The sequence below is a fragment of the Nerophis ophidion genome, linkage group LG04 (genome assembly GCF_033978795.1).
Source record: "Nerophis ophidion isolate RoL-2023_Sa linkage group LG04, RoL_Noph_v1.0, whole genome shotgun sequence".
NCBI lineage: Eukaryota > Metazoa > Chordata > Actinopteri > Syngnathiformes > Syngnathidae > Nerophis > Nerophis ophidion.
Window position 1 is genome coordinate 17571063 of NC_084614.1, and position 25811 is coordinate 17596873.

The 25811-nt window shown below is 41.5% G+C and overlaps 1 protein-coding gene across 1 annotated transcript; it reads right to left on the reverse strand.

Annotated features, from left to right (window-relative positions):
- Positions 1-6803: 6803 nt before the first annotated feature.
- On the reverse strand, positions 6804-23427 carry tcf19l (transcription factor 19 (SC1), like). Its single transcript, XM_061897262.1, has 6 exons — positions 23221-23427; positions 17108-17733; positions 15429-15598; positions 13161-13548; positions 7714-8203; positions 6804-7624 (listed from the first exon to the last, which is right to left on the reverse strand). The coding sequence occupies exons 2-6, from the start codon at positions 17379-17381 to the stop codon at positions 7297-7299; spliced, it is 1650 nt and encodes a 549-aa protein (XP_061753246.1). The 5' UTR covers positions 17382-17733; positions 23221-23427; the 3' UTR covers positions 6804-7296.
- Between the last annotated feature and the right edge of the window lie 2384 nt (positions 23428-25811).

A 25811-nucleotide genomic window follows, 5' to 3' on the forward strand; every position in this document is an offset into this window, starting at 1 on the left:
GCCCCCTAGGAAGAAACACAGACAAATTTGCTTGTAACTCCGTTAGGAATATCGTAGAGACATGAAACAAATACCTCTATATAGGTCTGACTTAGACCTACATTTCATTAAGTGACATCCTTTGGCAAAAATCAACAGGAAGTTGGCAAACACCTCTTCAAAACAAAAGTTTCCTAAAAAATGTTATTTTTGCCTCTCTGAGCTGTAATTTGACCCCCTTAACATGCTTCGAAACTCACCAAATTTTACACACACACCAGGACGGGCAAAAATTGCCAGCTAATAAAAAACCAAACCCCAAACTTTAAAATTGCGCTCTAGCGCCCCCTAGGAAGAAACACAGACAAAACTGGTTGTAACTTCCTTTAGGAATGTCGTAGAGACATGAAACTATGTAGGTCTGACTTAGACCTACATTTCATTAAGTGACATCCTTTGGCAAAAATCAACAGGAAGTTGGCAAACACCTCTTCAAAACAAAAGTTTCCTAAAAAATGTCATTTTTGCCTCTCTGAGCTGTAATTTGACCCCCTTAACATGCTTCGAAACTCACCAAATTTTACACACACACCAGGACGGGCAAAAATTGCCAGCTAATAAAAAACCAAACCCCAAACTTTAAAATTGCGCTCTAGCGCCCCCTAGGAAGAAACACAGACAAAACTGGTTGTAACTTCCTTTAGGAATGTCGTAGAGACATGAAACTATGTAGGTCTGACTTAGACCTACATTTCATAAAGTGACAACCTTCAGCAAAAATCAACAGGAAGTTGGCAAACACCCCTTCAAAACAGAAGTTTCCTAAAAAAAGTGTCATTTTTGCCTCTTTGAGCTGTAATTTGACCCCCTTAACATGCTTCGAAACTCACCAAATTTTACACACACATCAGGACGGGCAAGAATTGCCATCTAATAAAAAACCAAACCCCAAAACTCATAATTGCGCTCTAGCACCCCCTAGGAAGAAACACAGACAAAACTGCTTGTACCTTCCGTTAGGAATGTCGTAGAGACATGAAACAAAAACCTCTATGTAGGTCTGACTTACACCTACATTTCATAAAGTGACATCCTTTTGCAAAAATCAACAGGAAGTTGGCAAACACCTTTTCAAAACAAAAGTTTCCTAAAAAATGTCATTTTTGCATCTTTGAGCTGTAATTTGACACCCTTAACATGCTTCGAATATCACCAAGTTTTACACGCACATCAGGACTGGCAAAAATAGCCAGCTAATAAAAAACCAAACCCCAAACTTTAAAATTGCGCTTTAGCGCCCCCTAGGAAGAAACACAGACAAAACTGCTTGTAACTTCAGTTAGGAAAGTCGTAGAGACATGAAACAAATACCTCTATGTAGGTCTGACTTAGACCTACATTTCATAAACCGACATCCTTCAGCAAAAATCAACAGGAAGATGGCAAACACCCCTTCAAAACAAGTTTCCTAAAAAATTTCATTTTTGCATCTTTGAGCTGTAATTTGACCCCCTTAAAATGCTTCAAAACTCACCAAGTTTTACACATCAGGACTGGCGAAAGTTGCGATCTAATAAAAAAACCAAACCGCAAAACTTAAAATTGCGCTCTAGTGCCCCCTAGGAATAAAACGCGGACAAAACTGCTCCAATGAAGAAAAGACAGACAAAAATGCTTGTAACTTCCAGTAGGAATGTCGTAGAGACTGTCATGATCCGCTACCCGGATCATAGACTTTTGTGGATTTCTGAGTTTGTTTGTGCACTTCCTTGTTTGTTCCGTTATCATGGTTTTCGTATTTGTTCCACCTGCTACTTTCGGTTGACGTGCACCTGTGTTTTGATTACTGCCTGTATTTAAGCCTGCCAGTTAGATCTGGATTTTTTGTTTGCTCTAAGCGACATTCCCGTGGGTATCATCTATGGATATACTTGTGCTAAATTTCGCCTTAGCTTCTCGTGCGCTCGGCACGTCAATCTTGGACTCTATGCTAAGTTTAGCTGTAGCTTCCCGTGCGTGGGCACGCGCTTTCTTTCGACTTTTGTACCAGTGTTATTTTATTTTTTTGTACATAAATCAAGCTCTTACCTGCTATCCCTGTCCGATCTGGTCCATATTACATCTTGTGGTGACAAAACGCGCATCACTATGCGTTCCCCGCGTGACAGAGACATGAAACAAAAACCTCTATGTAGGTCTCACCTAGACCTACATTTCATTAATTGACATCCTTCAGCAAAAATCAACAGGAAGTTGGCAATTACCCCTTTAAAACAAAAGTTTTGTAAAAACCCGTCACCTTTTTTCAGACATTATCTCTTTTGAGCGCGTTTGTCGTGTCGGCTTCAAACTCTCACAAGAGATTGAACCCTTCTGATTAAAAGTTGCGCATAGGGTTTTTCTAACTGCTCCGGTTTTGATTTTATGAGCCTTCAAAGAACCGCTGCGCTGATGCCGTCTCAAGATGGCCGCTTAAAAGCAGGAAGCACCAGCATGACCACACAATGCAGAGAAGGTAGGTACTGTGCGAGTAAAGATATGTTGACTGGGTGATGTCAGGAAGCACCAGCATGTATGGGTGAAAGAAAGAAACACCAGTGTGACCCCAGGATGCAGGGAAGGTAGGTAATGTGCAGGTAAAGATATGTTGAATGGGTAAAGGCAGGAAACACCAGCAAAAGCCGGTCTCGTCCATTGCTGTTTGCAGCTTTAATTACAATTACATTTGGTTTGACGTTTTAAACACATTATAATGGGACTGTCTGCAAACACAGCTTGTCGATACGAATCCGTACGGCATGCTTAAAAAAAAAAAAAAGAATTTTACTGTAAAAAAAGAAAAATTGGTCATTTTTTGTTTTCAACTTACAGTAATATGCTGTAAAAAAAAACTCCCTAAATTTTACAACTGTGGATTTAAAAAAAAAGAAAGCTAAGTAGACAGAATTTTACTGTAAAAAACTAACAAAGATTGGTCGTTTTTTTCCCAATTTACAGTAATATGCTATAGAAAAAACTCCCTAAATTTTACAACCGTGGATTTAAAAAAAACAAAAAAAACAGCATAGTGACAGAATTTTACTGTAAAAAAAATAAAAAAATTGGGCGTCTTTTTGTTTTCAATTTACAGTAATATGCTGTAAAAAAAACTCCCTAAATTTTACAACCGTGGATTAAAAAAAAAAAAAAAACTGAAAGCTAAGTCGACAACAGAATTGTACTCTAAAAAAAAAAACTGGTTGTTTTTTTTCTCCAACTTACAGTAATATGCTATACAAAAAAACTCCCTAAATTTTACAACTATGGTTTACAAAAAAAAAGCTGACAGCATAGTCGACAGAATTTTACTGTAAAAAAAAATTGGTCGTTTTTGGTTTTCAATTTACAGTAATATGCTGTAAAAAAAAACTCCCTAAATTTTACAACTGTGGATTTTTTTTTTTAAACTGAAAGCTCAGTCGAATTAATTTTACTGTAAAAAAAACTAAAATTGGTCGTTTTTTTTCAACTTACAGTAAAATATGTAAAAAAAGTTTTTTTTAAACTCCCTAAATTTTACAGTAAAATCTATTGGTCATTTTTATAGTGTACAATTTGATGGATAACTTGCTTCAAAACCATAAGTTAAGCAGACATTTAAGTACTACTCAGTGGTCTAGTGGTTAGAGTGTCCGCCTTGAGATCGGTGGGTTGTGAGTTCATACCAAAGACTATAAAAATGGGATCCATTACCTCCCTGCTTGGCACTCAGCATCAAGGGTTGGAATTGGGGTTTAAATCACCCAAAAAATTATTCCCGGGCGGGGGCCACCGCTGTTGCTCACTGCTCCCCTCACCTCCCAGGGGGTGATCAAGGGTGCAAATGCAGAGAATAATTTCACCACAACTAGTGTGTGTGTGACAATCATTGGTACTTTAACTTTATTTATTTGCATTTTGACCAACAAAGACAGATAATACATTTGTTGCACAATTGGACACTATTTTTTCAACTCTTAAAAAATGTAAAAAACAAACTTAATACCTTTAATAAGAAAATAAGAAAGAAAATATAAAGGTATTTTATTGACATTATTCCCATGCTTTTGCGGGCCATATAAAATGTTGAGTTGAGCTTGTTTGTAGATGTACAATAAAACCCGTTATAACTTTGTGATGTGGTACAATGCACATTAATGAACATATCAAATAGAAAATGTGACAGATTGTAGCCAAAGGCTGATTTCCATCAGCATTTAATTGCAAAGAAACAAACCCAGGGCTCCCACTAATTCAGCTTTAATAGTGAGTTGTATTTTTCCACGGTACCTGAAAATAATGCCGACATTAAAACCGGTCCGTGGTGCAGCAAAAAAAGGTTGGGGACCACTGCTTTAGAAGGACAGAATGATCTCTGAACAGGTTGGCGAGAAGATGAAGAAGGTGAGATGAATGTTGTGTAATAAGTGAAAAGACATCTGTGAGGCAACACTGCCCTCTGGTGGCCCACAGGCAAATCAAAACTCCTGTTACATTTTGGAGATTTAAACAATTTGATGCTATCTTTGTAAAAATAAAAAATTGAAATCCATCAAAATGGTTTTTGAATGGACTGTCCTGTTGTATTTTGTTTATTTCTGCCCAGATGAAATGAGATTTTCTTATTTAAACAGGGATAGCAGGTCCATTCTATGTGTCATACTTGATCATTTCGCGATATTGCCATATTTTTGCTGGAATGATTTAGTAGAGAACATCGACAATAAAGTTCGCAACTTTTGGTCGCTAATAAAAAAGCCTTGCCTGTACCGGAAGTAGCAGACGATGTGCGCGTGACATCACGGGTTGTGGAGCTCCTCACATCTGAACATTGTTTACAATCATGGCCACCAGCAGCAAGTGCAATTCGGACCGAGAAAGCGACGGGTTCCCCATAAATTTGAGCGAGGATGAAAGATTCGTGGATGAGGAAAGATAGAGTGAAGCACTAAAAAAAAATTTTTTTTAAAGGCGACGGTAGTGTGAGCGATTCAGATGTTAATAAACACATTTACTAGGATAAGTCTGGAAAATTCCATATCTGCTTATTGTGTTAATAGTGTTTTAGTGAGATTATAAAGTCGTACCTGAAAGTCGGAGGGCTGCGGTCAATGCCAGTGTCTCTCAGAGAAGCCAATATCACAGTTGCCTTTTTTGACAGCTACAGGAGGAGGTCGCATAATCCAGTCAAGTCTCCGGTAAGAGCCGACTTAATATCACAATTTTCCCATCCAAAAACTTGCTGATTGACGTAGAGAAACATGTTCGCTTGACCGCTCTGTGTTAAAGCTTCACAACAAAGAAACACCGGCTGTGTTTCGGTGCTAAAGGCAGCTGCAATCCACCGCTTTAACCCAACAGCATTCTTCTTTGACGTCTCCATTATTAATTGAACAAATTGCAAAAGATTCAGCAACACAGATGTCCAAAATACTGTGTAATTATGCGATGAAAAGAGACAACTTTTAGCCGTAAGTGGTGCTGGGCTAAAATATCCCCTCCAACCAATAATGTCACAAACACGCATCATCATCCCGCGACGTTTTCAACAGGAAACTCACGGGAAATTTAAAAATGTAATTTAGTAAACTAAACCGGCCGTATCGGCATGTGTTGCAATGTTAAGATTTCATCGTACGCGTCACGTCACGGACTGTAAGGAAATATTAGCGCTGCACCAAACACGGCTAAAAGTCATCTCTGTTCATGGGGAAATTATACAGTAATTTGAACATCCGTGTTGCTGAATCTTTTGCAATTTGTACATTTAATAATGGAGACTATAAAGAAGAATGCTGTTGGTGGAAAGCGGTGGATTGCAGCTCCCTTTAGCAACCGAAACACAGCCGGTGTTTCTTTGTTGTGAAGCTTTAACACAAAGCGGTCAAGCGAACATGTTTCTCTACATCAACCAGCATGTTTTTGGATGGGGAAATTGTGATGTATATCTTACCGGAGACATCAGTGGATTATTCGTCGTCCTGCAGCAGCGGTCATGTCAAAAAAGGCAGCTGTGAGCTTGGCTCCTCGGCTTCTCTCTGAGACACTGCCGTGTTCACCGCAGCCATCCGACCTCAAGGTATGTCTTTACAATCTTTAAAAAATCTCACTAAAACACTATTAAAACAATAAGCAGATAAGGGATCTTCCAGAATTATCCTAGTAAATGTGTCTAAAAACATCTGAATCGCTCACAATGCAATCGCCTTTTTTTTTCTAGTCCTTCGCTATCAATATCCTCAGCCACAAATCTTTCATCCTCGCTCAAATTAATGGGGAAACTGTCGTTTTCTTGGTCCGAATAGCTCTTTTTGTTGGAGGCTCCCATTATAAACAATGTGAGGACGTGAGGAGCCCCCACATGGGTGACGTCATCGTCTGCTACTTCCGGTACGGGCAAGGCTTTTTTATTAGCGACCAAAAGTTGCGAACTTTATCGTGAATGTTCTCTACTAAATCCTTTCAGCAAAAATATGGCAATATTTCAAAATGATCAAGTATGACACATAGAATGGACCTGCTATCCCCGTTTAAATAAAAAAATCTCATTTCAGTAGGCCTTTAATTCCACCTAGAAGCACACACGGCGCAATACCATCATGCAATACCACTTTGTTCCTCCAGGCGGCGGTGGGAAAGTCTTCCCTTGGGGATTTGCTGCCCTCTGCTGACGAAGAACGGAACACGATAGAAAAAGTAGTAAAGCTTCCAATTAATGGAAGGACAAATAACTTTCAACAAGGAACACAATCTTTCAACCGCGCGGATAAGACGCACGTTTCCCGCCACATTCAATAACAAGCGCATTGATTGTTTTACATGTAATTTTATTGCTCGAGCATGAGCTCGCCCAGTATGACTGCAGCTCAACCAACGTCCACGGGGGGGCGCCAAACACGACCGCTGGAATGCAGCGTTGAGAAGATGGCCACTTCATTGGGTTCTCCCGCTGATGAGATTCATTACAAAAAAAAAGTTAAGCTTAATAAGATTCAAATATGCTGAATTTTGCTTGTGAATAACTTCAAAAATTTAGGAACAGCTAAAACCTGAGCAGGCATGGTGTACCTAATTAAGTGACCAATGAGTCATTTTATTATGAGGCCTCTCGTCACCCAGGCTGATTGCACGAGGCTTAATTACCACTACGGTATTTGGGAGGCCATGTCGATACGAGGACAACGTCGCACCTGAAACGTTTGATTCCTCCAAAATGAAAGCGCGAGGAAGCAACAGGAAGTGACGGTCCGGCGCGCTCGTCGGCAGTTAATCGAGGCTTACGTGAAAAAGCGAGAGCCCTCAGGAGCAGCCGCAGTTGAAGTGGGCGCTGGGGTCCCGTAGGAGCTTCTTGCGGTCCACGCGGAGACAGTCGATGTGGTACCAGGCGTCGCACACGTCGCACTGGATCCACTGCACCGTGTCCTGCTGGGGCAGCAGGCAGCGGGGAGCCGCGCACGGCTCCACCGCCCCGGACGGCGCCGCCTCTTCCTCGTCCTCGGAAGATGACGAGGAGGAGGAGCCCGAGGAGGACGAGGCCGAGGAGGTGGAAGACGAGGACGAGGACGATGGCGAGGGAAGGGAAGGTCGAGGAGGAAGAGGGTGCTTGCGGGGTCGGCCTCGCCGCTTGCTGCGAGCGCACACAGAAAGAGGCGGGACAAATGAGATGATGGATGCTTGGGCGCCCCTCGACGGAGACTCCGTCCACAGGCGTCTTACCTGGGCTGCTGGTGAAACCCGTTGAACGCCGCCCTGCCTCTCGGGGCCGCGCGGATCCGGACTGAGGGCGACGCCAGGTTGTAGTTCTCCCCTCCCACCACCAGGGGGGAGAAAGCCGGTGAGCTGTGCGCTCTCCTGCGGCCCCTCTGCGCCGACAGGGCGGGCCGCTGTTGGCGGAAGGCGGCCGCGTTGCCGCGTGCGCCGCTGTGCTGATGTCGCGGCGCCTCTTGCTCTTGTCGGAGCACGGCGGGCTTGGGGAGGAGGTGCTGGTCCAGTCTGCTGTTGGTCATAGCGCCGTGGAAGCTGCCGATGGTCCGGATCCCCACAGGGAAGGGCTTGGACTCCTGCGGCGGCCGCAGCTCGCTCTGGCCTTTGGGGTGAAACGGACGAGGCGGCGGCGGGGAGCCGAGATCTTCCGACTCGGACTTGTAGAGACGCCGCTTCTTCCTACCGCGCTCCCGCTGTCCTTCGTCCTCCGGTCCTGCCAGCACTGTAATAGACACACGTGCTCAATGGCGTCCAAAGTGCGGCCCGGGGGCATTTTTTTTACATTCTGAAAATACTATTAGGAAAAAACACGAAAATAAGTGAAATAAAAGAACAAACCAGTGGAATGTAACGAGAAAAGAATCTTAAAGGCCTACTGAACTGAGATTTTCTTATTTAAACGGGGATAGCAGGTCCATTCTATGTGTCATACTTGATCAAGTTGCGATATTGCCATATTTTTGCTGAAAGGATTTAGTAGAGAACATCGATAAAGTTCGCAACTTTTGGTCGCTAATAAAAAAGCTTTGCCTGTACCGGAAGTAGCAAACGATGTGCGCGTGACGTCACGGGTTGTGGCGCTCCTCACATCTGAACATTGTTTACAATCATGGCCACCAGCAGCGACAGCGATTCAGACCGAGAAAGCGAAGATTTCCCCATTAATTTGAGCGAGGATGAAAGATTCGTGGATGAGGAAAGTGAGAGAGAGGGACTAGAAAAAAAAAAGAAAAGAAAAAAAAAAGACCAGGGCAGTTGGAACAATTCATGTTATTAGACACATTTACTAGGATAATTCTGGAAAATCCCTTATCTGCCTATTACGTTACTAGTGTTTTAGTGAGATTATATAATCGTACCTGTACAACCTGAAGGTCGGCCCCGCACCTTTCTTCAGCACCAGTCGACGGGTGGTGGCGATGCCCATCTCTGCCTTTCGCAAGGGACCCTCTTCGAAACACGATCTTTCGAAATGATCGCTGCATAATACACTGTACTTTGTGTGTGTGGTCCAATCCAACCGTGTTCGCTTGACATCTCTGTTCCATAGTAAAGCTTGACTGTCATCTTTCGGGAATGTAAACAATGAAACACCGGCTGTGTTTGTGTTGCTAAAGGCGGCCTCAATACACCGCTTCTCACCTACAGCTTTCTTCTTTGACGTCTCCATTATTCATTGAACAAATTACAAAAGATTCAGCAACACAAATGTCCATAATACTGTGGAATTATGCGATGAAATCAGACGAATCATAGCTGGGAATGGTGCTGGAACAACATGTCCTCTACAATTTGTGACGTCACACGCACGAGTCATCATAACACAACATTTTAGCATGATACTTCCGCGCGAAATATAAAATTGCAATTTAGTGAACTAAACCGGCCATATTGGCATGTGTTGCAATGTTAATATTTCATCATTGATATATAAACTATCAGAGTGCGTGGTCGGTAGTAGTGGGTTTCAGTAGGCCTTTAAATACAACATAAAAACGTTCAAATGTATCAGGAATTCGTTAAAACTGGAGGCAGCTCAAACTTATTTTAATGCAATGATTATGTCTCGTTTTTATTATTGTGTAACATGTTGGTCACAGGCAAGCAAAATGACACTGAGGCCATTGGAAACTTTGCACAAACAATCGCTCAAAATCCTTGACCGAAAACCACAACATCAAAATCACTGTTCAGTTCTCCAAAAATATAGATTGTTGAATTTAGCTAACATTCATAGATTAGCATCAATACGAATGGCCCGTCGAATCCTAAATAACACTGCACCAGCGCCACTTAAGCACTTTGTCCAGTTTACATCTGCTGTGACAACTAGAAACACACGAGCCTCCACCAGGGGGCAGTGTAGCGTACCCAGATGTAAAACATATTTTGCACAATCAATCTTTTCATATAAAGCCATAAAGGAATGGAACGACGTCACAACAAACTTAAAAAGTTTCACGGATTACTCTTCACTTACAATTGAAGGTAAAAAGTGGCTTTGGAGCAATCAAAGCTGCTCACACGGTCACCAAGGTGGCCACTATGTTTGACAAATCAACTTAATGTGCATTATTTTTATCCATGACAGCATTTTTGTTGTAAATTGTGAGGTGTGTCTGTTAAAATCATGGTTGTTTTTACGAATGATGACAGATGTGAACAAGTATAATCTTTGTGTGATGATGTAAATGATATTGTATTGTATATTAAGTATGTGTCCATGAAAGGGCATTTTATGACTTTTCTTAATTTGACTATGTGATATGTCATGATTTTATTGCATGATTTTTGTATCCCTTTAATGTAGGTAGCCAGGGACTGCAGATGGAAATTAGCTATTTAGCTATAATCTGGTACAGAACATATCGGTCTTTGAGTTTAATGTTTCTGTGCATTGTCCCTTCTAATAAAGACTAAACTAAAAAGCTGAAAATGTTGACTGATAAAACAAAGCACAAAAGCTTTTTCTTTAAAATTGTCATTACTCGAAAAATGTGTCAAAATCAATGTTCTGAATTATTGACCTATTGAAGTCTCCAATTCATTTACCGTATTTTTCGGATCATAAGTCGCTCCGGAGTATAAGTCACACCGGCTGATAATGCATAATAAAGAAGGAAAAAAACATAAGTGGCACTAGAGTATAAATCGCATTTTTGGGGGAAATTTATTTGATAAAATCCAACACCAACAATAGACATTTGAAAGGCGTACTGTATTTAAAATAAATACAGGAAGTAGTAGCAGGTAGCATCTTTTCCCCCCCCAATGCACTTCTGCCATGACCCGCCCCTGCCAAATTTTTATTGGTTGACGTGTGTGTGACAATTGCTGATATACGCCAAGTCTCTTGCGTGAACGAGATAATTAATAAATGGGTTGTACTTGTATAGCGCGTTTCTACCTTCAAGGTACACAAAGCGCTTTGACACTACTTCCACATTTACCCATTCACACACACATTCACACACTGATGGAGGGAGCTGCCATGAAAGGCGCTAACCAACACCCATCAGGAGCAAGGGTGAAGTGTCTTGCTCAGGTCACAATGGACGTGTCGAGGTTGGTACTAGGTGGGGATTGAACCAGGGACCATCGGGTTGCGTACGGCCACTCTGCCACTGGGCCACGCCGTCCCTATTTATAATTTATATTTATATTTATAATTTATAATGTTGGATATTTTACAGTAATGTGTTAATAATTTCACACATAAGTTGCTCCAGACTATAAATCGCACCCCCGGCCAAAGTATGAAAAAAACTGAGAAATATAATCCGAAAAATACGGTCAATTCCAATGTTTTTGGGGTAAGTGAAGTTAATTATATTTATATAGCGCTTTTCTCTAGATAGATAGTACTTTATTGATTCCTTCAGGAGAGTTCCTTCAGGAAAATAAAAAAAATTAAAAGTGACTCAAAGCACTTTTACATTGTGAAACCCAACATCTAAATTACAATTAAACCAGTGTGGGTGGCACTGGGAGCAGGTGAGTTAAGTGTCTTGCCCAAGGACACAACAGCAGTGACTAGGATGGCGGAAGCGGGGATCGAACCTGGAACCCTCTAGTTGCTGGCATGGTCGCTCTACCAACCGAGCTATATCGGGAACATATTGCATATTTTGTGTGAACTAAGTTTTTTTGGACAAAAAGGGCATTAAACAAACAAAAATAAATAAAATAAAATAACAATGCTGTGCTGGAGATTTAGGTGTTGAAAAAACCATTGCCGTATTTTCCGTACCATAGGGCGCACCACCGATGAGGTCTATTTTCATACAAAAGGCGCAACGGATTATAGGGCGTATTTAAGGGGTTGTATTATTTTTATTCTTTTTCTAAATGTAAAACACTTCCTTGTGGTCTACATACCATGTAATGGTGCTTCTTTGGTCAAAATGTTGCGTGGATTATGATCATCTTCTCAAACGCTTTCAGAAAGCCGCAAAAGGAGGCGCCGTCTTGTAGGGGGTGTTATTTACGTGGCACACCTTTGACAGTGTCTTCTCTCCGTCATCTTTGTTTTACCGGTGTAGCGTGCAAGGACGGGAGTGGAAGAAGTGTCAAAAGATGGAGCTAACTGTTTTAATGATATTCACTTTACTTCAATCAATAACAGAGAAGCATCTCCTCATCCAGAAACAACAACACAGGAAATGTGTCCCGTGAAAAACCGTCCGACTGGAACTCTCTAATAACTAAAGTTCCTTGGGTGAATAATGTAAAGTCACTACACCGGTATGTTTTAGTGCTTTCAGGGCGAGTTTACTGACCGATATAAGTAAGAACTTTACACTTCTTTATATTAGCAATGGCAACATAATGTCCCATAACAAGAAGACAGAGAAAAAGAAGAAGCTTATCGACTAGTGTTAACACGGACTACAAAGGCGGACCCCTGCAAATTTTCAGGACTTATGCAGATCCCAAATACCGATCAGCAGGTACCAGAAGGTAAGAAAAGTTGCTTTCGCATAATAATGGGAAACAAAATGCCAGATAATATGTCTTACCTTATACACACCATAATAATACTCCCATGTTGAAGCACAATACAATCCATCAAACGGTGCGGCTTCATAGCTTACAAACCCGTACTAAAACATTTTGATACATCTTTGAGCGCCGTGTGTAATGTTCTATATTTACAATGGAACTAATAACATTTTGGTGTTGTTTACTTCAGTCATATTGAAGTCTACACGCATCTCTTGCATTTGACTGCAATCTACTGGTCACACTTATCATTACACCATGTACCAAATAAAATAGTTTGAGGTCGGTTAGCACAACCAAAAGTATTCCGCGCATTAGTCGAAAAAATACGGTAATTACTTATTTTTTTTAACATTTTAATGACTGAGACCTTTACGAGTACCAAACATTACGATGTGCATCTTTTTTTTTTAGTTTGGGCCCGGCCAAACTAAAAAAAAAAGATGCACATTGTAATGTTTTGGCTCCAGCACCCCCCGCGGCCCCGTGAGGGACAAGCGGTAGTAAATGGACGGATGTTTTTAAAATGAATACCTCAATGGTAAAAGTTTGGACAACCCTGTTTTAAAATGTCATGTTCATTGTGTGTGCTTAGAGGAATATTTGTAAGATATGCTGTGATATTCCTAAAATGGTAAGAAAGTTGTGGTAAAAGTGAAGCACTAAACCAGTCTTACCTTTTCTGCTCCTGGGCTCGTCCGAGCTGTCGTCCTCCAGCAAAACCGTGTGAGCAGACTTCCTGCGGCTCCTGGAGGCCGCCGGGAGGGCCTTGGAGGCGAGCGAGGGGGCCGTGGAGAAGGGAGGCGGCGTGGAAGAGTGCAGCAAAGGGGAGGGGCCTGCCCTTAGCGGCAGGAGCGGCGGCGAGGAGGAGGAGCCCGGGTCGGAGGCGGTGCCCTCGTGGCTGTGGCTCCTCTGGAAGGTCCACGCGCTGCCCTTCATCTTGCTGAGGCTGCCGATGGAGTTGAGGATGACGGTGGCCCGGTTAATGGACTCCACGGCGGGCGCCGCCTTGCGATCCGGGTTGGTTCGGATTCGGTTCTGCAAGTCGGAGGAAAAGGTTCCCGCCTAAAAAAAAAGGAACAGAAATGAAGACCATAGAGTGCTGAGCAGAAATTGTAGTTGCAACAGCCACCTTTATTATACAAACCCCGTTTCCATATGAGTTGGGAAATTGTGTTAGATGTAAAAATAAACGGAATACAATGATTTGCAAATCATTTTCAACTCATAATCAGTTGAATGCACTACAAAGACAAGATATTTGATATTCAAACTCAAACTTTGGTTTTATTTTGCAAATAATAATTAACTTAGAATTTCATGGCTGCAACACGTGCCAAAGTAGTTGGGAAAGGGCATGTTCACCACTGTGTTACATCACCTTTTCTTTTAACAACACTCAATAAACGTTTGGGAACTGAGGAAACTGATTGTGGAAGCTTTGAAAGTGGAATTCTTTCCCATTCTTTTTTTATGTAGAGCTTCAGTCGTTCAACAGTCTGGGGTCTCCCCTGTCGTATTTTACGCTTCATAATGCGCAACACAATTTCGATGGGGGACAGGTCTGGACAGCAGGCGGGCCAGGAAAGTACCCGCACTCTTTTTTTTACGGAGCTACGCTGTTGTAACACGTGCTGAATGTGGCTTGGCATTGTCTTACTGAAATAAGCAGGGGCGTCCATGAAAAAGACGGCGCTTAGATGGCAGCATATGTTGTTCCAAAACCTGTATGTACCTTTCAGCATTAATGGTGCCTTCACAGATGTGTAAGTTACCCATGCCTTGGGCACTAATGCACCCCCATACCATCACAGATGCTGGCTTTTGAACTTTGCGTCGATAACAGTCTGGATTGTTCGCTTCCCCTTTGGTACGGATTACACGATGTCGAATATTTCCAAAAACAATTTGAAATGTGGACTCGTCAGACCAAAGAACACTTTTCCACTTTGCATCAGTCTATCTTAGATGATCTCGGGCCCAGAGAAGCCGGCAGTGTTTCTGGATGTTGTTGATAAATGGCTTTCGCTTTGCACAGTAGAGCTTTAACTTGCACTTACAGATGTAGTGACAAACTGTATTTAGTGACAGTGGATTTCTGAAGTGTTCCTGAGCCCATGTGGTGATATCCTTTAGAGATTCATGTCGATTTTTGATACAGTGCCGTCTGAAGGATCGAAGGTCACGGTCATTCAATGTTGGTTTCCGGCCATGCCGCTTACGTGGAGTGATTTCTCCAGATTCTCTGAACCTTTTGATGATATTATGGACAGTAGATGTTGAAATCCTTAAATTTCTTGCAATTGTACTTTGAGAAACGTTGTTTTTAAACTGTTTGACTATTTGCTCACGCAGTTGTGGACAAAGGGGTGTACCTCGCCTCATCCTTTCTTGTGAAAGACTGAGCATTTTTTGGGAAGCTGTTTTTATACCGAATCATGGCACCCACCTGTTCCCAATTAGCCTGCACACCTGTGGGATTTTCCAAATAAGTGTTTGATGAGCATTCCTCAACTTTATCAGTATTTATTGCCACCTTTCCCAACTTCTTTGTCACGTGTTGCTGGCATCAAATTCTAAAGTTATTGATTTGCACAAAAAAAATGTTAATCAGTTTGAACATCAAATGTTGTCTTTCTAGCATATTCAACTGAATATGTGTTGAAAAGCATTTGCAAATCATTGTATTCCGTTTATATTTACATCTAACACAATTTCCCAACTCATATGGAAACTGGGTTTGTATAAGCAGGCCCATAATTAAGCCATGCTCTCATGTGCACTCGATTGCAGCGGCCGTGCAGAAATTGTCTTTTTTTACAGTTCCAGGACCTTTGTTAGCTACACTTAAACGATTAATCAAAGCAACAGGTCATCAATCAAAGCTATTTTCCCCTAAATCAAATAAATCAATTCATCGCCGCAGCCTGAGTCAGACAACTCGCCTTCGGAATGGTGATGGCGTCAAAGTCCAACGGGCGCACTTTGACCTTCTGGAAGAGGAAGTAGAACTCGGGGCTCCCGGGAGGCGAGTGTCCACCGAAAGTCAGCGTGTCGCCGTCTGAGAGCTCCCATTGGATGCCGGGCTGGAGGCGGACCTCGTTGACCCAGGTGCCTAGGAAAAGCAGAAATGTGGACGGCAGAGCCAGCGTGAAGGACATGTCAGTTGGTGTTTCACTTCTTTTTACACTTGCATAAAAGTTAAAGCTCAAACTTACCCTGTACCTCTTATAAAGAAACAAGTTTTTATGTCTACGTTATTTTTAGAAATGCCTCGATTCTGACCTTAGGATTAGATCAGTGGGGAATGATATTTGCATACAAAAATTGTACTCCGGTCAAAGATTCCTGTGGTGTTGCTACCTTATTTGTCATTATCCCAAGCTGATTTCAAGGTGTAGCAGCAGCAGCTGAACTGAATGTGACAGTCTGTCATAATTATGTTGGTCCGCTGGAACAAAAAAATACTAGAATAATCTTCAGTCCTCATGGACTGACCTAATTAGGAACCGGTACCCAAAAAATGCCAGTATTCAGTATACACCCCTAATCTCTCACTATTATGTTAGATCCACTACGGACTGGACTTTCGCAATATTATGCTAGACCCACTCAATGTCCATTGCACCGGTCTCCCCTAGAGGGAGGGTGTCAGGGGCGGCATAGCTCGGTTGGTAGAGTGGCCGTGCCAGCAACTTGAGGGTTCCAGGTTCAATCCCCGCTTCCGCCATCCCAGTCACTGCCGTTGTGTCCTTGGGCAAAGACACTTTACCCACCTGCTCCCAGTGCCACCCAAACTGGTTTAAATGTAACTTAGATATTGGGTTTCACTATGTAAAGTGCCTTGAGTCACTAGAGAATAGCGCTATATAAATATAATTCACTTCACCTCACATCTGCGGTCCTCTCCGAAGTTTCTCATAGTCATTCACATCGACATCCCACTGGGTTGTGAGTTTTTCCTTGCCCTTATGTGGGCTCTGAACTGAGGATGTCGTGGTGGTTTGTGCAGCCCTTTGAGACACTTGTGATTTAGGGCTATATAAATAAACATTGATTGATTGATTGATAATCTTACATATTATTTTCAATAGAGGAAAATTAAACATGTTTCACACAGAGAAAGAGAATAAAGAACTATACAAAATATTGTCAATTTTGTTAAATAATTATTAACCCTCACCATAAATAAAAATATGTACAGTTAATACAGGCGATTGTTTTTTTTGTTTAGTTATCGTGTAACCACATTATTTTGTAAAAAAAAAAAATTTATTTAGCATTTAATACCACAAATGTCTTCTGATTTAAAATAATACGAGCTAATTTTACATTTCATAGGATAAACTTTATAAAAAAGGGGGTGTTTTTAAGTGTACTTCAGTTACTTGCTATAAAACATTCTATAATCTATTGTCAAAGTTTTGGATCGGGACTCAAGATCGGATCGGGTTCTGAGGCAAAAAATGTCGATCTGGACATCCTTAGTTGTTTACGTCCGACAGGAAAACTTCAAATGTGACAAATCGCAGGTCAACAAGTGTTTCCAAATGAAGAAATTGGGGAAAAATAAAAGGTTGGTAGCAATTTAGCGCCATCGTGTTTGAAGAGCGACGTGTCTCACCGTGAGTGCTCCTGTCCTTGATGTGGACCCTCCATCCCTCCTCCTGAGCCGCGGCCTCGCCCCCGCATGCCTCTCGCTCGGCATGCAGCTCGGCGTGGATGCGGGACACCGTCGAGGAGTCCAGCGTGACATCGCACAGCTCGGCCGCTCGGCCCAGGCGAAACACGGAGGGGCCGAGCGCTGGCCGGAAGGTGTAGAGGTCCCGCGCAGAGTCCTCCGCCGAAGAAGAACCGATGCGGAGCAGCTGGAAGCAAGGGTGCACCCCCGAGAGCATGACTGACAGAACTTTAAGCCCCGCCCCCTCCCCCCCAGGCCCCCCCTACGCTACAGCAGGCTGTGATGCATTCAGGGAGTCGCTCTGGTCGTGGGAAATCATTTCGTGGAAAATAATTTCGTGGAAGGCATCTGCTATAGAGGGCGTCGTCAACCTCGCTGGACAGGACCCTGGAGGTCAGGGGTGCGTGGTGCACAGGCACTGGCCAACAGGTGTTCGCATTAGCGTTTGAGAGAGCGAAGACATAAATCAAAAACGACTCCAGCAGGGGATTTGGGAGTAAACAGGCTTCCTCTTAAAAACAGCAGTTTTTCCTTAATAATTCATCGTGTTTGTTCCTTTTGGGTCTCATCTGGAAGTAAAAACAAGAAAAACATCCATTACACTCACATATAAGTGTTCATAATAATACTAGTTCTGCTGGGCGATAAAGCGATATAAATATACATCGCGATAGAGACGGGATCGATATTACCAAAAAATGTGTTCAATAAAACGACTGATATGAAAACAGAAGTTGCGAAGCAAGGTTGGTTGCATGAACAAAAGCACTCGCTCTTTGGTAACCGAGCAGCAAAAGGAAGTGATCACTGAACAGTGGGAGGGACAAGCAAGCAGCCAATCAGGTAACAGTATTAACGATCAGTTTGGTTGTGCCATCTTGTCATCTGGCAGTTGATTCTTTGCAAGGGAGGGAGATGAGAAAGTAAAAATGAAGGAATTGAGGCTAAAACAGGAAAAGTCACTTTGAAAATATGCTAAGGGTGTGACGGTACTTGTATTTGTATTGAACCGTTTCGGTACGGGGGTTTCGGTTCGGTTTGGAGGTGTACCGAACGAGTTTCCACACGGACATATTAAGTAGTGTACCGCACGTTGTGTAAACAATGCACACCGAGGCACAACACACGGCATGCTAGCAGCGACCGCGGGCTAAGATAGACTGACCATACCTCCTCTTTTCACCGGATATGTCCTCTTTTGCCGGGCTGTCCGGGTGGAGTTTCTTAGATGCCTGAAATGTCCGGCATTTTAAGTTAGGGTTGCGTGTATTTTCAATGTACGTTCAGGGTTAAGAGGGGGTTAAAAACAAAACAAATTGTGCACGCAGCAGCGTTCATGAGAGAGGGGGAGAGACAGACAGAGCGAGAGAGTTATGATAAACGTGCCAGGCTCTGCTTTTTACCCATAGATTTATCAATTTTATTTTTTATTATCTATAGCAGGGGTGTCAAAAGTGTGCTCCGGAAGCCATTTGCTGACCACAGTTAATGTTTTAATGGCCCACGGCACATTCTAAAAATACTATTAAAATAAACAAAAACATAAACACAAGTGAAATAAAAAAGTTTAAAGGCTAAATGTAATTTAAAAAAAGTTGCAACGTTGATTAATAAAACAAAGCGTTTTTTTTTCTTTCAAACTGTCATTGCTCAAAACATAATATTGAATCAACATCAATGTTATTATGAATTATTGACCTATCCAAGGTTCCGATTACTTCACATCAAATATTCCACTAAGGAAAATATTTTTGGTGGAACATTTAGCAAATTTGGTAAATAAAAAAACAAAAAATTTACATTTTGTTATTTTTTTACTGTACCGAAAATGAACCGAACCGTGACCTCTGAACTGAGGTACGTACCGAACTGAAATTTTTGTGTACCGTTACACCCCTACAAAATGCAGATTTTATTTTTATTTTTTTAATGGACCGTAGTCAGACCAAAGTCTGTAAATAATGCCAGGCGCTCGTCTCTGCCAAGACCGGCAATACCACACCACCTCAGCCGTGCTCACCCTTTAGGGCCCAGCTGTGCTCCCTTTGGAGCAAAGCTGTTCTTCCCTGGACCTAAACCTGCAGAAAATATTTTTTCTCAGGTTTCTCTGTTTACATTTTCACACTATTTTGTTTGACTTTATTGGGCATTTCTTACATATTCCTTAGTTTGAAGGCTATTGTTAAGAGTTCTAAGTGATTTTCGAAATTTGGTGTACACTGATTTAATGTGTGCAGGGTTTCCCACACATTCATTTATTTGTGGCGGCCCGCCACGAAAGAATTACGGCCGCCACAAATAAAAAATAAAAATTATTTTTATTTTTTTATTATTTTTTTGGGCTTTTGACTCGCTCGACCGCTCATAAAAGCAATGGGACTCTGTCTGTGAATGGAGCTTGTAGTTACATATTATATAAATATGTAAATATTATATAAATGTGTATATAAATATGTACATAAAGTGTTGTAATTATATTCCAACTCCGCGTTCTTCTTGGTCATCGCCGCCGTTGCTGCCTCTCCCCCCCACCCCGCCCGACCACACCACCACAAATAGATGCCTGACCTGTGGGAAACACTGTGTGTTCCATGATTATGCTGATATTTCCTTTCTTTTCGGCCTTGACTGTTGAGGAAGGCTACATTTTAAATATTTGTATCAAGTGGTCATCAAAAGTATCAATAATTATCAACGTTGACTGCACAATACGAAGGGCCTCGGGATCTTTCTGTATGGAGTTTGCATGTTCTCCCCGTGACTGCGTGGGTTCCCTACGGGTACCTCCCACCTCCAAAGACATACACCTGGGGATAGGTTGAATGGCAATAGGGCTGGGCGATATATCGACATACTCGATATATTGCGGGTTTGTCTCTGTGCGATATAGAAAATGACTATATCGTGATATTCGAGTATACGTTCTCACGCAGTTGCTTTTAGCTGCGGGTATTACATTACAGGCTTTTATCACTCTTTCTTGTCTCTCCTTCTCAAAGAGATTTAAACAAGCGCACCTTCTTACATACGTCACATACTGTCGCGTCATACGACCTCGCTGAGCTGAGAGGTACCAGCATAGGTAACACTAGCTGTAATGCGAGTGGTAATACGAGAGAGAGAAGGTGCAAATCTGGTAAACAATGAAGGAAGAACTCCCAAGAAAAACAGCACAAGGTCCATCGTCTGGCGGTGGTTTGGCTTCAAGCGGTAAGATGTCGAACAGACAAGCGTAGTATGTCAAGCGTTGCTACAAAAAGTAGCATTACTGCTAATTTGTAGCATCATTTGAAAAGTCACCTGCTAGTGAATGAAGAGTGGATACTCTAGATGTCAACATCTCCATTCAATGCCACACCAACAAAATGCCGAGGCAACAATTTCCACATCAACACCGTATGGAAAAAAAATTGTCAACAAATAAAGGAGATAACGTCTGCAGGAACCTACCACATAGTGATTCGATTTACTATTATGCAGCTCATTTTTATGTGACAGTAATTGAAATATCTTGTGTGACATCATGCACTAAAGTGCACTTTATTTGTTTTTAACTGTTTTAGTGGCGCTCTGTACAAAAAGTGCACTTTGATTTAGTGTTGTTTTGATATGTCAACTTAGTGACATCATGCACAAAAGTGCACCCATAGCTTGTTTAAAATGTCTCTGACAATCTTGCACTTTCTGTTTTGGAAATGACATGAATGTGTGTGCCACTGCTTAATAACTGTTTTATAAATATAGTTTTGGTCAATTGACTTAGTTGTGGTTTCCTTCTCTGCATGAAAGTTTAAAATGATTTCCCAGAATTATCCTAGTAAATGTCTCTAAAATCATCGGAATCCGTTCCAATGCAATGGCGTTTTTTTTTTCTAGTCGGTCAGACGTGCCCCGAAAAAAAACAAAAAAAACTGGCCCAAAAATTTAAGACCATTGAGTACCGAATTTAAGACCATTTTAGGAATTTTTAATAAATTTAATACTTTTTAAGGCCTTAAGTTTATATATATGAATTTAAGACTTTTTAAAACTTTTTAAGGATCCGCGGATACCCTGATCGTGGATGTTCTCTACTAAATCCTTTCAGCAAAAATATGGCAATATCGTGAAATGATGAAGTATGACACATAGAATGGACCTGCTATCCCTGTTTAAATAAGAACATCTCATTTCAGTAGGCCTTTAAGCGCTGTGAGTCACTAAAGAAAAGCGCTATATAAATATAATTCACTTCAATTCGCCAAAATGAGTTTCCTCCGCCGGGGCTCTCCCATAGAGATAGGGTGAGAAGCTGAAAGTAAAGCCGTTGCTCCTCCACATCGACAGGAGCCAGAAGAGTCTGCGGGCCATAGAACGTTTTCCATTCAGAGTCCAGTGTTCCAGAGTACTGGAATACTACCTCAGTAGAAGCATTTAAGTTCAACTTTAAAACTCATTTGTATACTCTAGCCTTTAAATAGACCCCCTTTTTAGACCAGTTGATGTGCCGCTTCTTCTCTTTTTCTCCTATGTCCCTCCCTCACTTGTGGAGGGGGTCTGGTCCGGTGGCCATGGCTGAATAACTGGCTGTCGAGAGTCGGCACCCAGGATGGACCGCTCGCCTGTGTATCGGTTGGGGACATCTCTGGGCTGCTGATCCGCCTCCTCTTGGGATCGTTTCCTACTGGTTCCACTTTGGACGAGACTCTCGCTACTATATTGGATCCACTTTGGACTGGATTCTTACGGTTATGTTAGATCCACTATGGATTGGACTTTCACAATATCATGTTAGATCCGCTCAACATCCATTGCTTTCGGTCCCCTGGGGATACCTCTCCAAGGTTTCTCATAGTCATCATTGTCGACGTCCCACTGGGGTGACTTTTTCCTTGCCCTTATGTGGGCTCTACAGAGGATGTCGTTGTGGTTTGTGCAGCCCTTTGAGACACTTGGACTTAGGGCTGTATAAATAAACATTGATTGATTGATTAATTGAAGAGATGGTTCGGGCATCTGGTCAGGATGCCACCCAAACGCCTCCCTAGGGAGATGTTTAGGGCACGTCCGACCGGTACGAGGCCACGTGGAAGATCCAGGACATGTTGGGAAGGCGTGGCCTGTGAACGCCTCGGGATCCCCCGGGAAAAGCTGGACGAAGTGGCTGGGGAGAGGAACATCTGGGCTTCCCTGCTTAGGCCGCTGCCCCCGCGACCTGACCTCGGAAAAGCGGAAGAAAATGGATGGATGGCATTAATTTGCCAAAAAATTGTGTTTATTAAAATGATAAGAGCTGGACGAAGTGGCTGGGGAGAGGGAAGCCTGGGCTTCGCTGCTTAGGCTGCTGCCCCCGCGACCCGACCTCGGATAAGCGGAAGAAAAAAGATGTATGGCATTAAATTGCAAAAAATTGTGTTTATTAAAATGATAAGAGCTGGACGAAGTGGCTGGGGAGAGGAACATCTGGGATTCGCTGCTTAGGCCGCTGCCCCTGCGACCTGACCTCGGAAAAGCGGAAGAAAATGGATGGATGGCATTAATTTGCCAAAAAATTGTGTTTATTAAAATGATAAGAGCTGGACGAAGTGGCTGGGGAGAGGGAAGTCTGGGCTTCGCTGCTTAGGCTGCTGCCCCCGCGACCCGACCTCGGATAAGCGGAAGAAAAAAGATGGATGGTATTAAATTGCAAAAAATTGTGTTTATTAAAATTATAAGCTTCTCACGCAAGACATTATATTTAAAAAAAAAAGATATGATGTGTTTAAAAGGTGATAAAAATGTAAATATCACAGTTGACGCGTTAAGCTGTCACTTTTAAGGGCCAGCATGCCGAGCACCGACAAGCTGCAATAAAGGACACTAAAGCTTCCGGAAACGCAAGAAGTAGGTTACATTTGTTGGAATACTACTTAATCACTTGGTAAACTTTGACCATTTATACTTTTCCGAGTGTTTTGACCGGATGGACGTAAATAAAGTCAGCCCTCGCCTAGCTAGCAGCCCGAACACGACAACAAGCTAGCAGGACGTCGCCTCCTCGCGGGACACACTAGCCTCCAAATAAAAACGACACTTACGGCAACGGAAGCATTTTGACCTGGCTTCTGTCCTCCACGACGATTGTCGAGCTTCGGGGGAAGTTTTGTTTTTGTTGTTGTTTAATCGAGTCCCTTCCGTCGGTGTTTGGACAAAAGTCCTTGGCTTTCTTTTTCCTCCCGGGAGGAAGTGCTTTGAAATTTGGCGCGTCCGGCCACCAGCTTCCTTGCGCTATCAGTGACGTAGTTTCCGGCTCCTCCCCGATTGGCTGGCGGTCAGAGCGCTTTTAGTAAGAATACGCCCCCTCAAGACCTACTTATTACACAGATAGTACATTTACGAGATCATTAAAGTATTTTTGCCTTTAATTTATTAATCATGATTAAATCACATAGATATATATTACATTAAAGGCCTACTGAAACCCACTACTACCCACCACGCAGTTTGATAGTTTAAATATCAATGATGAAATATTAACATTGCAACACATGCCAATACGGCCTTTTTAGTTTACTAAATTGCAATTTTAAATTTCCTGCGAAGTGTCGAGTTGAAAACGTAACGGGATGATGACGCGTGCGTTTGACGTCTCAGGTTGTAGCGGACATTATTTTCCAGCCCGATCCAAGCTATAAGTAGTCTGCTTTAATCGCATAAATTACACAGTATTTTGGACATCCGTGTTGCTGAATCTTTTGCAATTTGTTCAATTAATAATGGAAAAGTCACAGTAGAAAGATGGAGTTGGGAAGCTTTAGCCACACAAACACACGGTGATTCTTTGTTTAAAATTACCGAAGGTGAAGCTTTACTATGGATCAGAGCGGTCAAGCAAACATGGAACCCGACTACATGTCAACCGGCAGTTTTATGTGAGAAAATTGTGGTAATACGTCGCCTTTTACCGGAGACATCAGCGGAACTTCCGTCCTGCTGCAGCTTCGTGACTTCCCTCAGAGACACTGGGTCACCACACCCCTCCGACTTTCAGGTACTATTTAATCTCACTAAAACACTAGCAACACAATAGGCAGATAAGGGATTTCCCAGAATTATCCTAGTAAATGTGTCTAATAACATCTGAATCGCTCCCACTGCAATTGCCTTTTTTTAATTTATAGTCCTTCACTCTAAATTTCCACATCCACGAATCTTTCATCCTCGCTAAAATTAATGGGGAAGTCATCGCTTTCTTGGTCCGAATCCCTCTTGCTGCTGGTGGCCATGATTATAAACAATGTTCAGATGTGAGGAGCTCTACAACCCGTGACGTCACGCGCACATCGTCTGCTACTTCCGGTACAGGCAAAGCTTTTTTATTAGCGACCAAAAGTTGCGAGCTTTATCGTCAATGTTCTCTACTAAATCCTTTCAGCAGAAATATGGCAATATCACGAAATGATCAAGTATGACACATAGAATGGACCTGCTATCCCCGTTTAAATAAGAAAATCTCATTTCAGTAGGCCTTTAAATCACATAGATATAAATTACATTGATATTTTTTGTAAATTTATGCATTTTTCGGGTTAAAAATGCTTTTAATTTAGGCCAAAAATAATAGTGTGCTTTAAAAATGGAAGCCATGCACAAGGTGGCAAGGGACGACATATTATCTTACCGTGAATTGATTAACGTGGAGCCCAACTTAAACAAGTTGAAAAACTTATTCGGGTGTTACCATTTAGTGGTCTATTGTGCGTAAGATGTACTGTACTGTGCAATTTGCCGATAAAAGTTTCAATCAATCAATCAAAAAGACAGTATTCATAAATAAATAATTAATCATTATTAAATAATAGTGAATAGTGATGTATGATAGACTGTATTCATGTTATTCACGTGAATAATGCTGTATGATACTGTAGTTATGTTATTCACATGTGAATAATGCTGTATAATAGACTGTATTTATGTTATTCACTAATTAATAACTGTATACTACATTGTATTTATTCTATTCACACGTAAATAATGCTGTATGACAGACTGTATTTATATTATTCACATGTGACTGATTGCTGTATAATAGAATGTATTTATGTTATTCACATGTGAAAAATGCTGTATAACAGACTGTATTTATATTATTCACATGTGAATAATACTGTATAATAGACTGTATTTATATTATTCACATGTGAATAATGCTGTATAATAGACTGTATTTGTATTATTCACATGTGACTAATTGCTGTACAATAGACTATATGTTATTCACATGTGAATAATCCTGTATAACAGACTGTGTTTATATTATTCACATGTGAATAATGCTGTATGATAGACTGTATTTATGTTATTCACATGTGAATAATGCTGTATAATAGACTGTATTCATATTATTCACATGTGAATAATGCTGTATAATAATGCTGTTTATTGTGAGCAAACTGTGGTGCTGAATTTCCCCCAGGGATCAATAAAGTACTTTCTATTTTATTCTAGTCTATTCTATTCTATTATTAAATACGATATACATAAATATGTATTTATTATTTATAATTAATTATTGTTCTGTATTAATATTTATTCATAAATACAGTTGTCTCTCGCAACATGGTGCATTGCTTAATTTTTTAAGGTACATTTTATGTATTTATTAATTAATATTATTTCAGATGAAATA

Excerpts from the sequence above, each read along its gene's own strand:
- tcf19l (XM_061897262.1), bottom strand. The coding sequence starts at position 17,381 with ATGCTCTCGGGGGTGCACCCTTGCTTCCAGCTGCTCCGCATCGGTTCT. Across the intron at positions 15,599-17,107 it reads CAAGGACAGGAGCACTCACG|GCACCTGGGTCAACGAGGTC; the intron begins GTGAGACACGTC and ends TGCTTTTCCTAG. Across the intron at positions 13,549-15,428 it reads ACGCCATCACCATTCCGAAG|GCGGGAACCTTTTCCTCCGA; the intron begins GCGAGTTGTCTG and ends CTTTTTTTTTAG.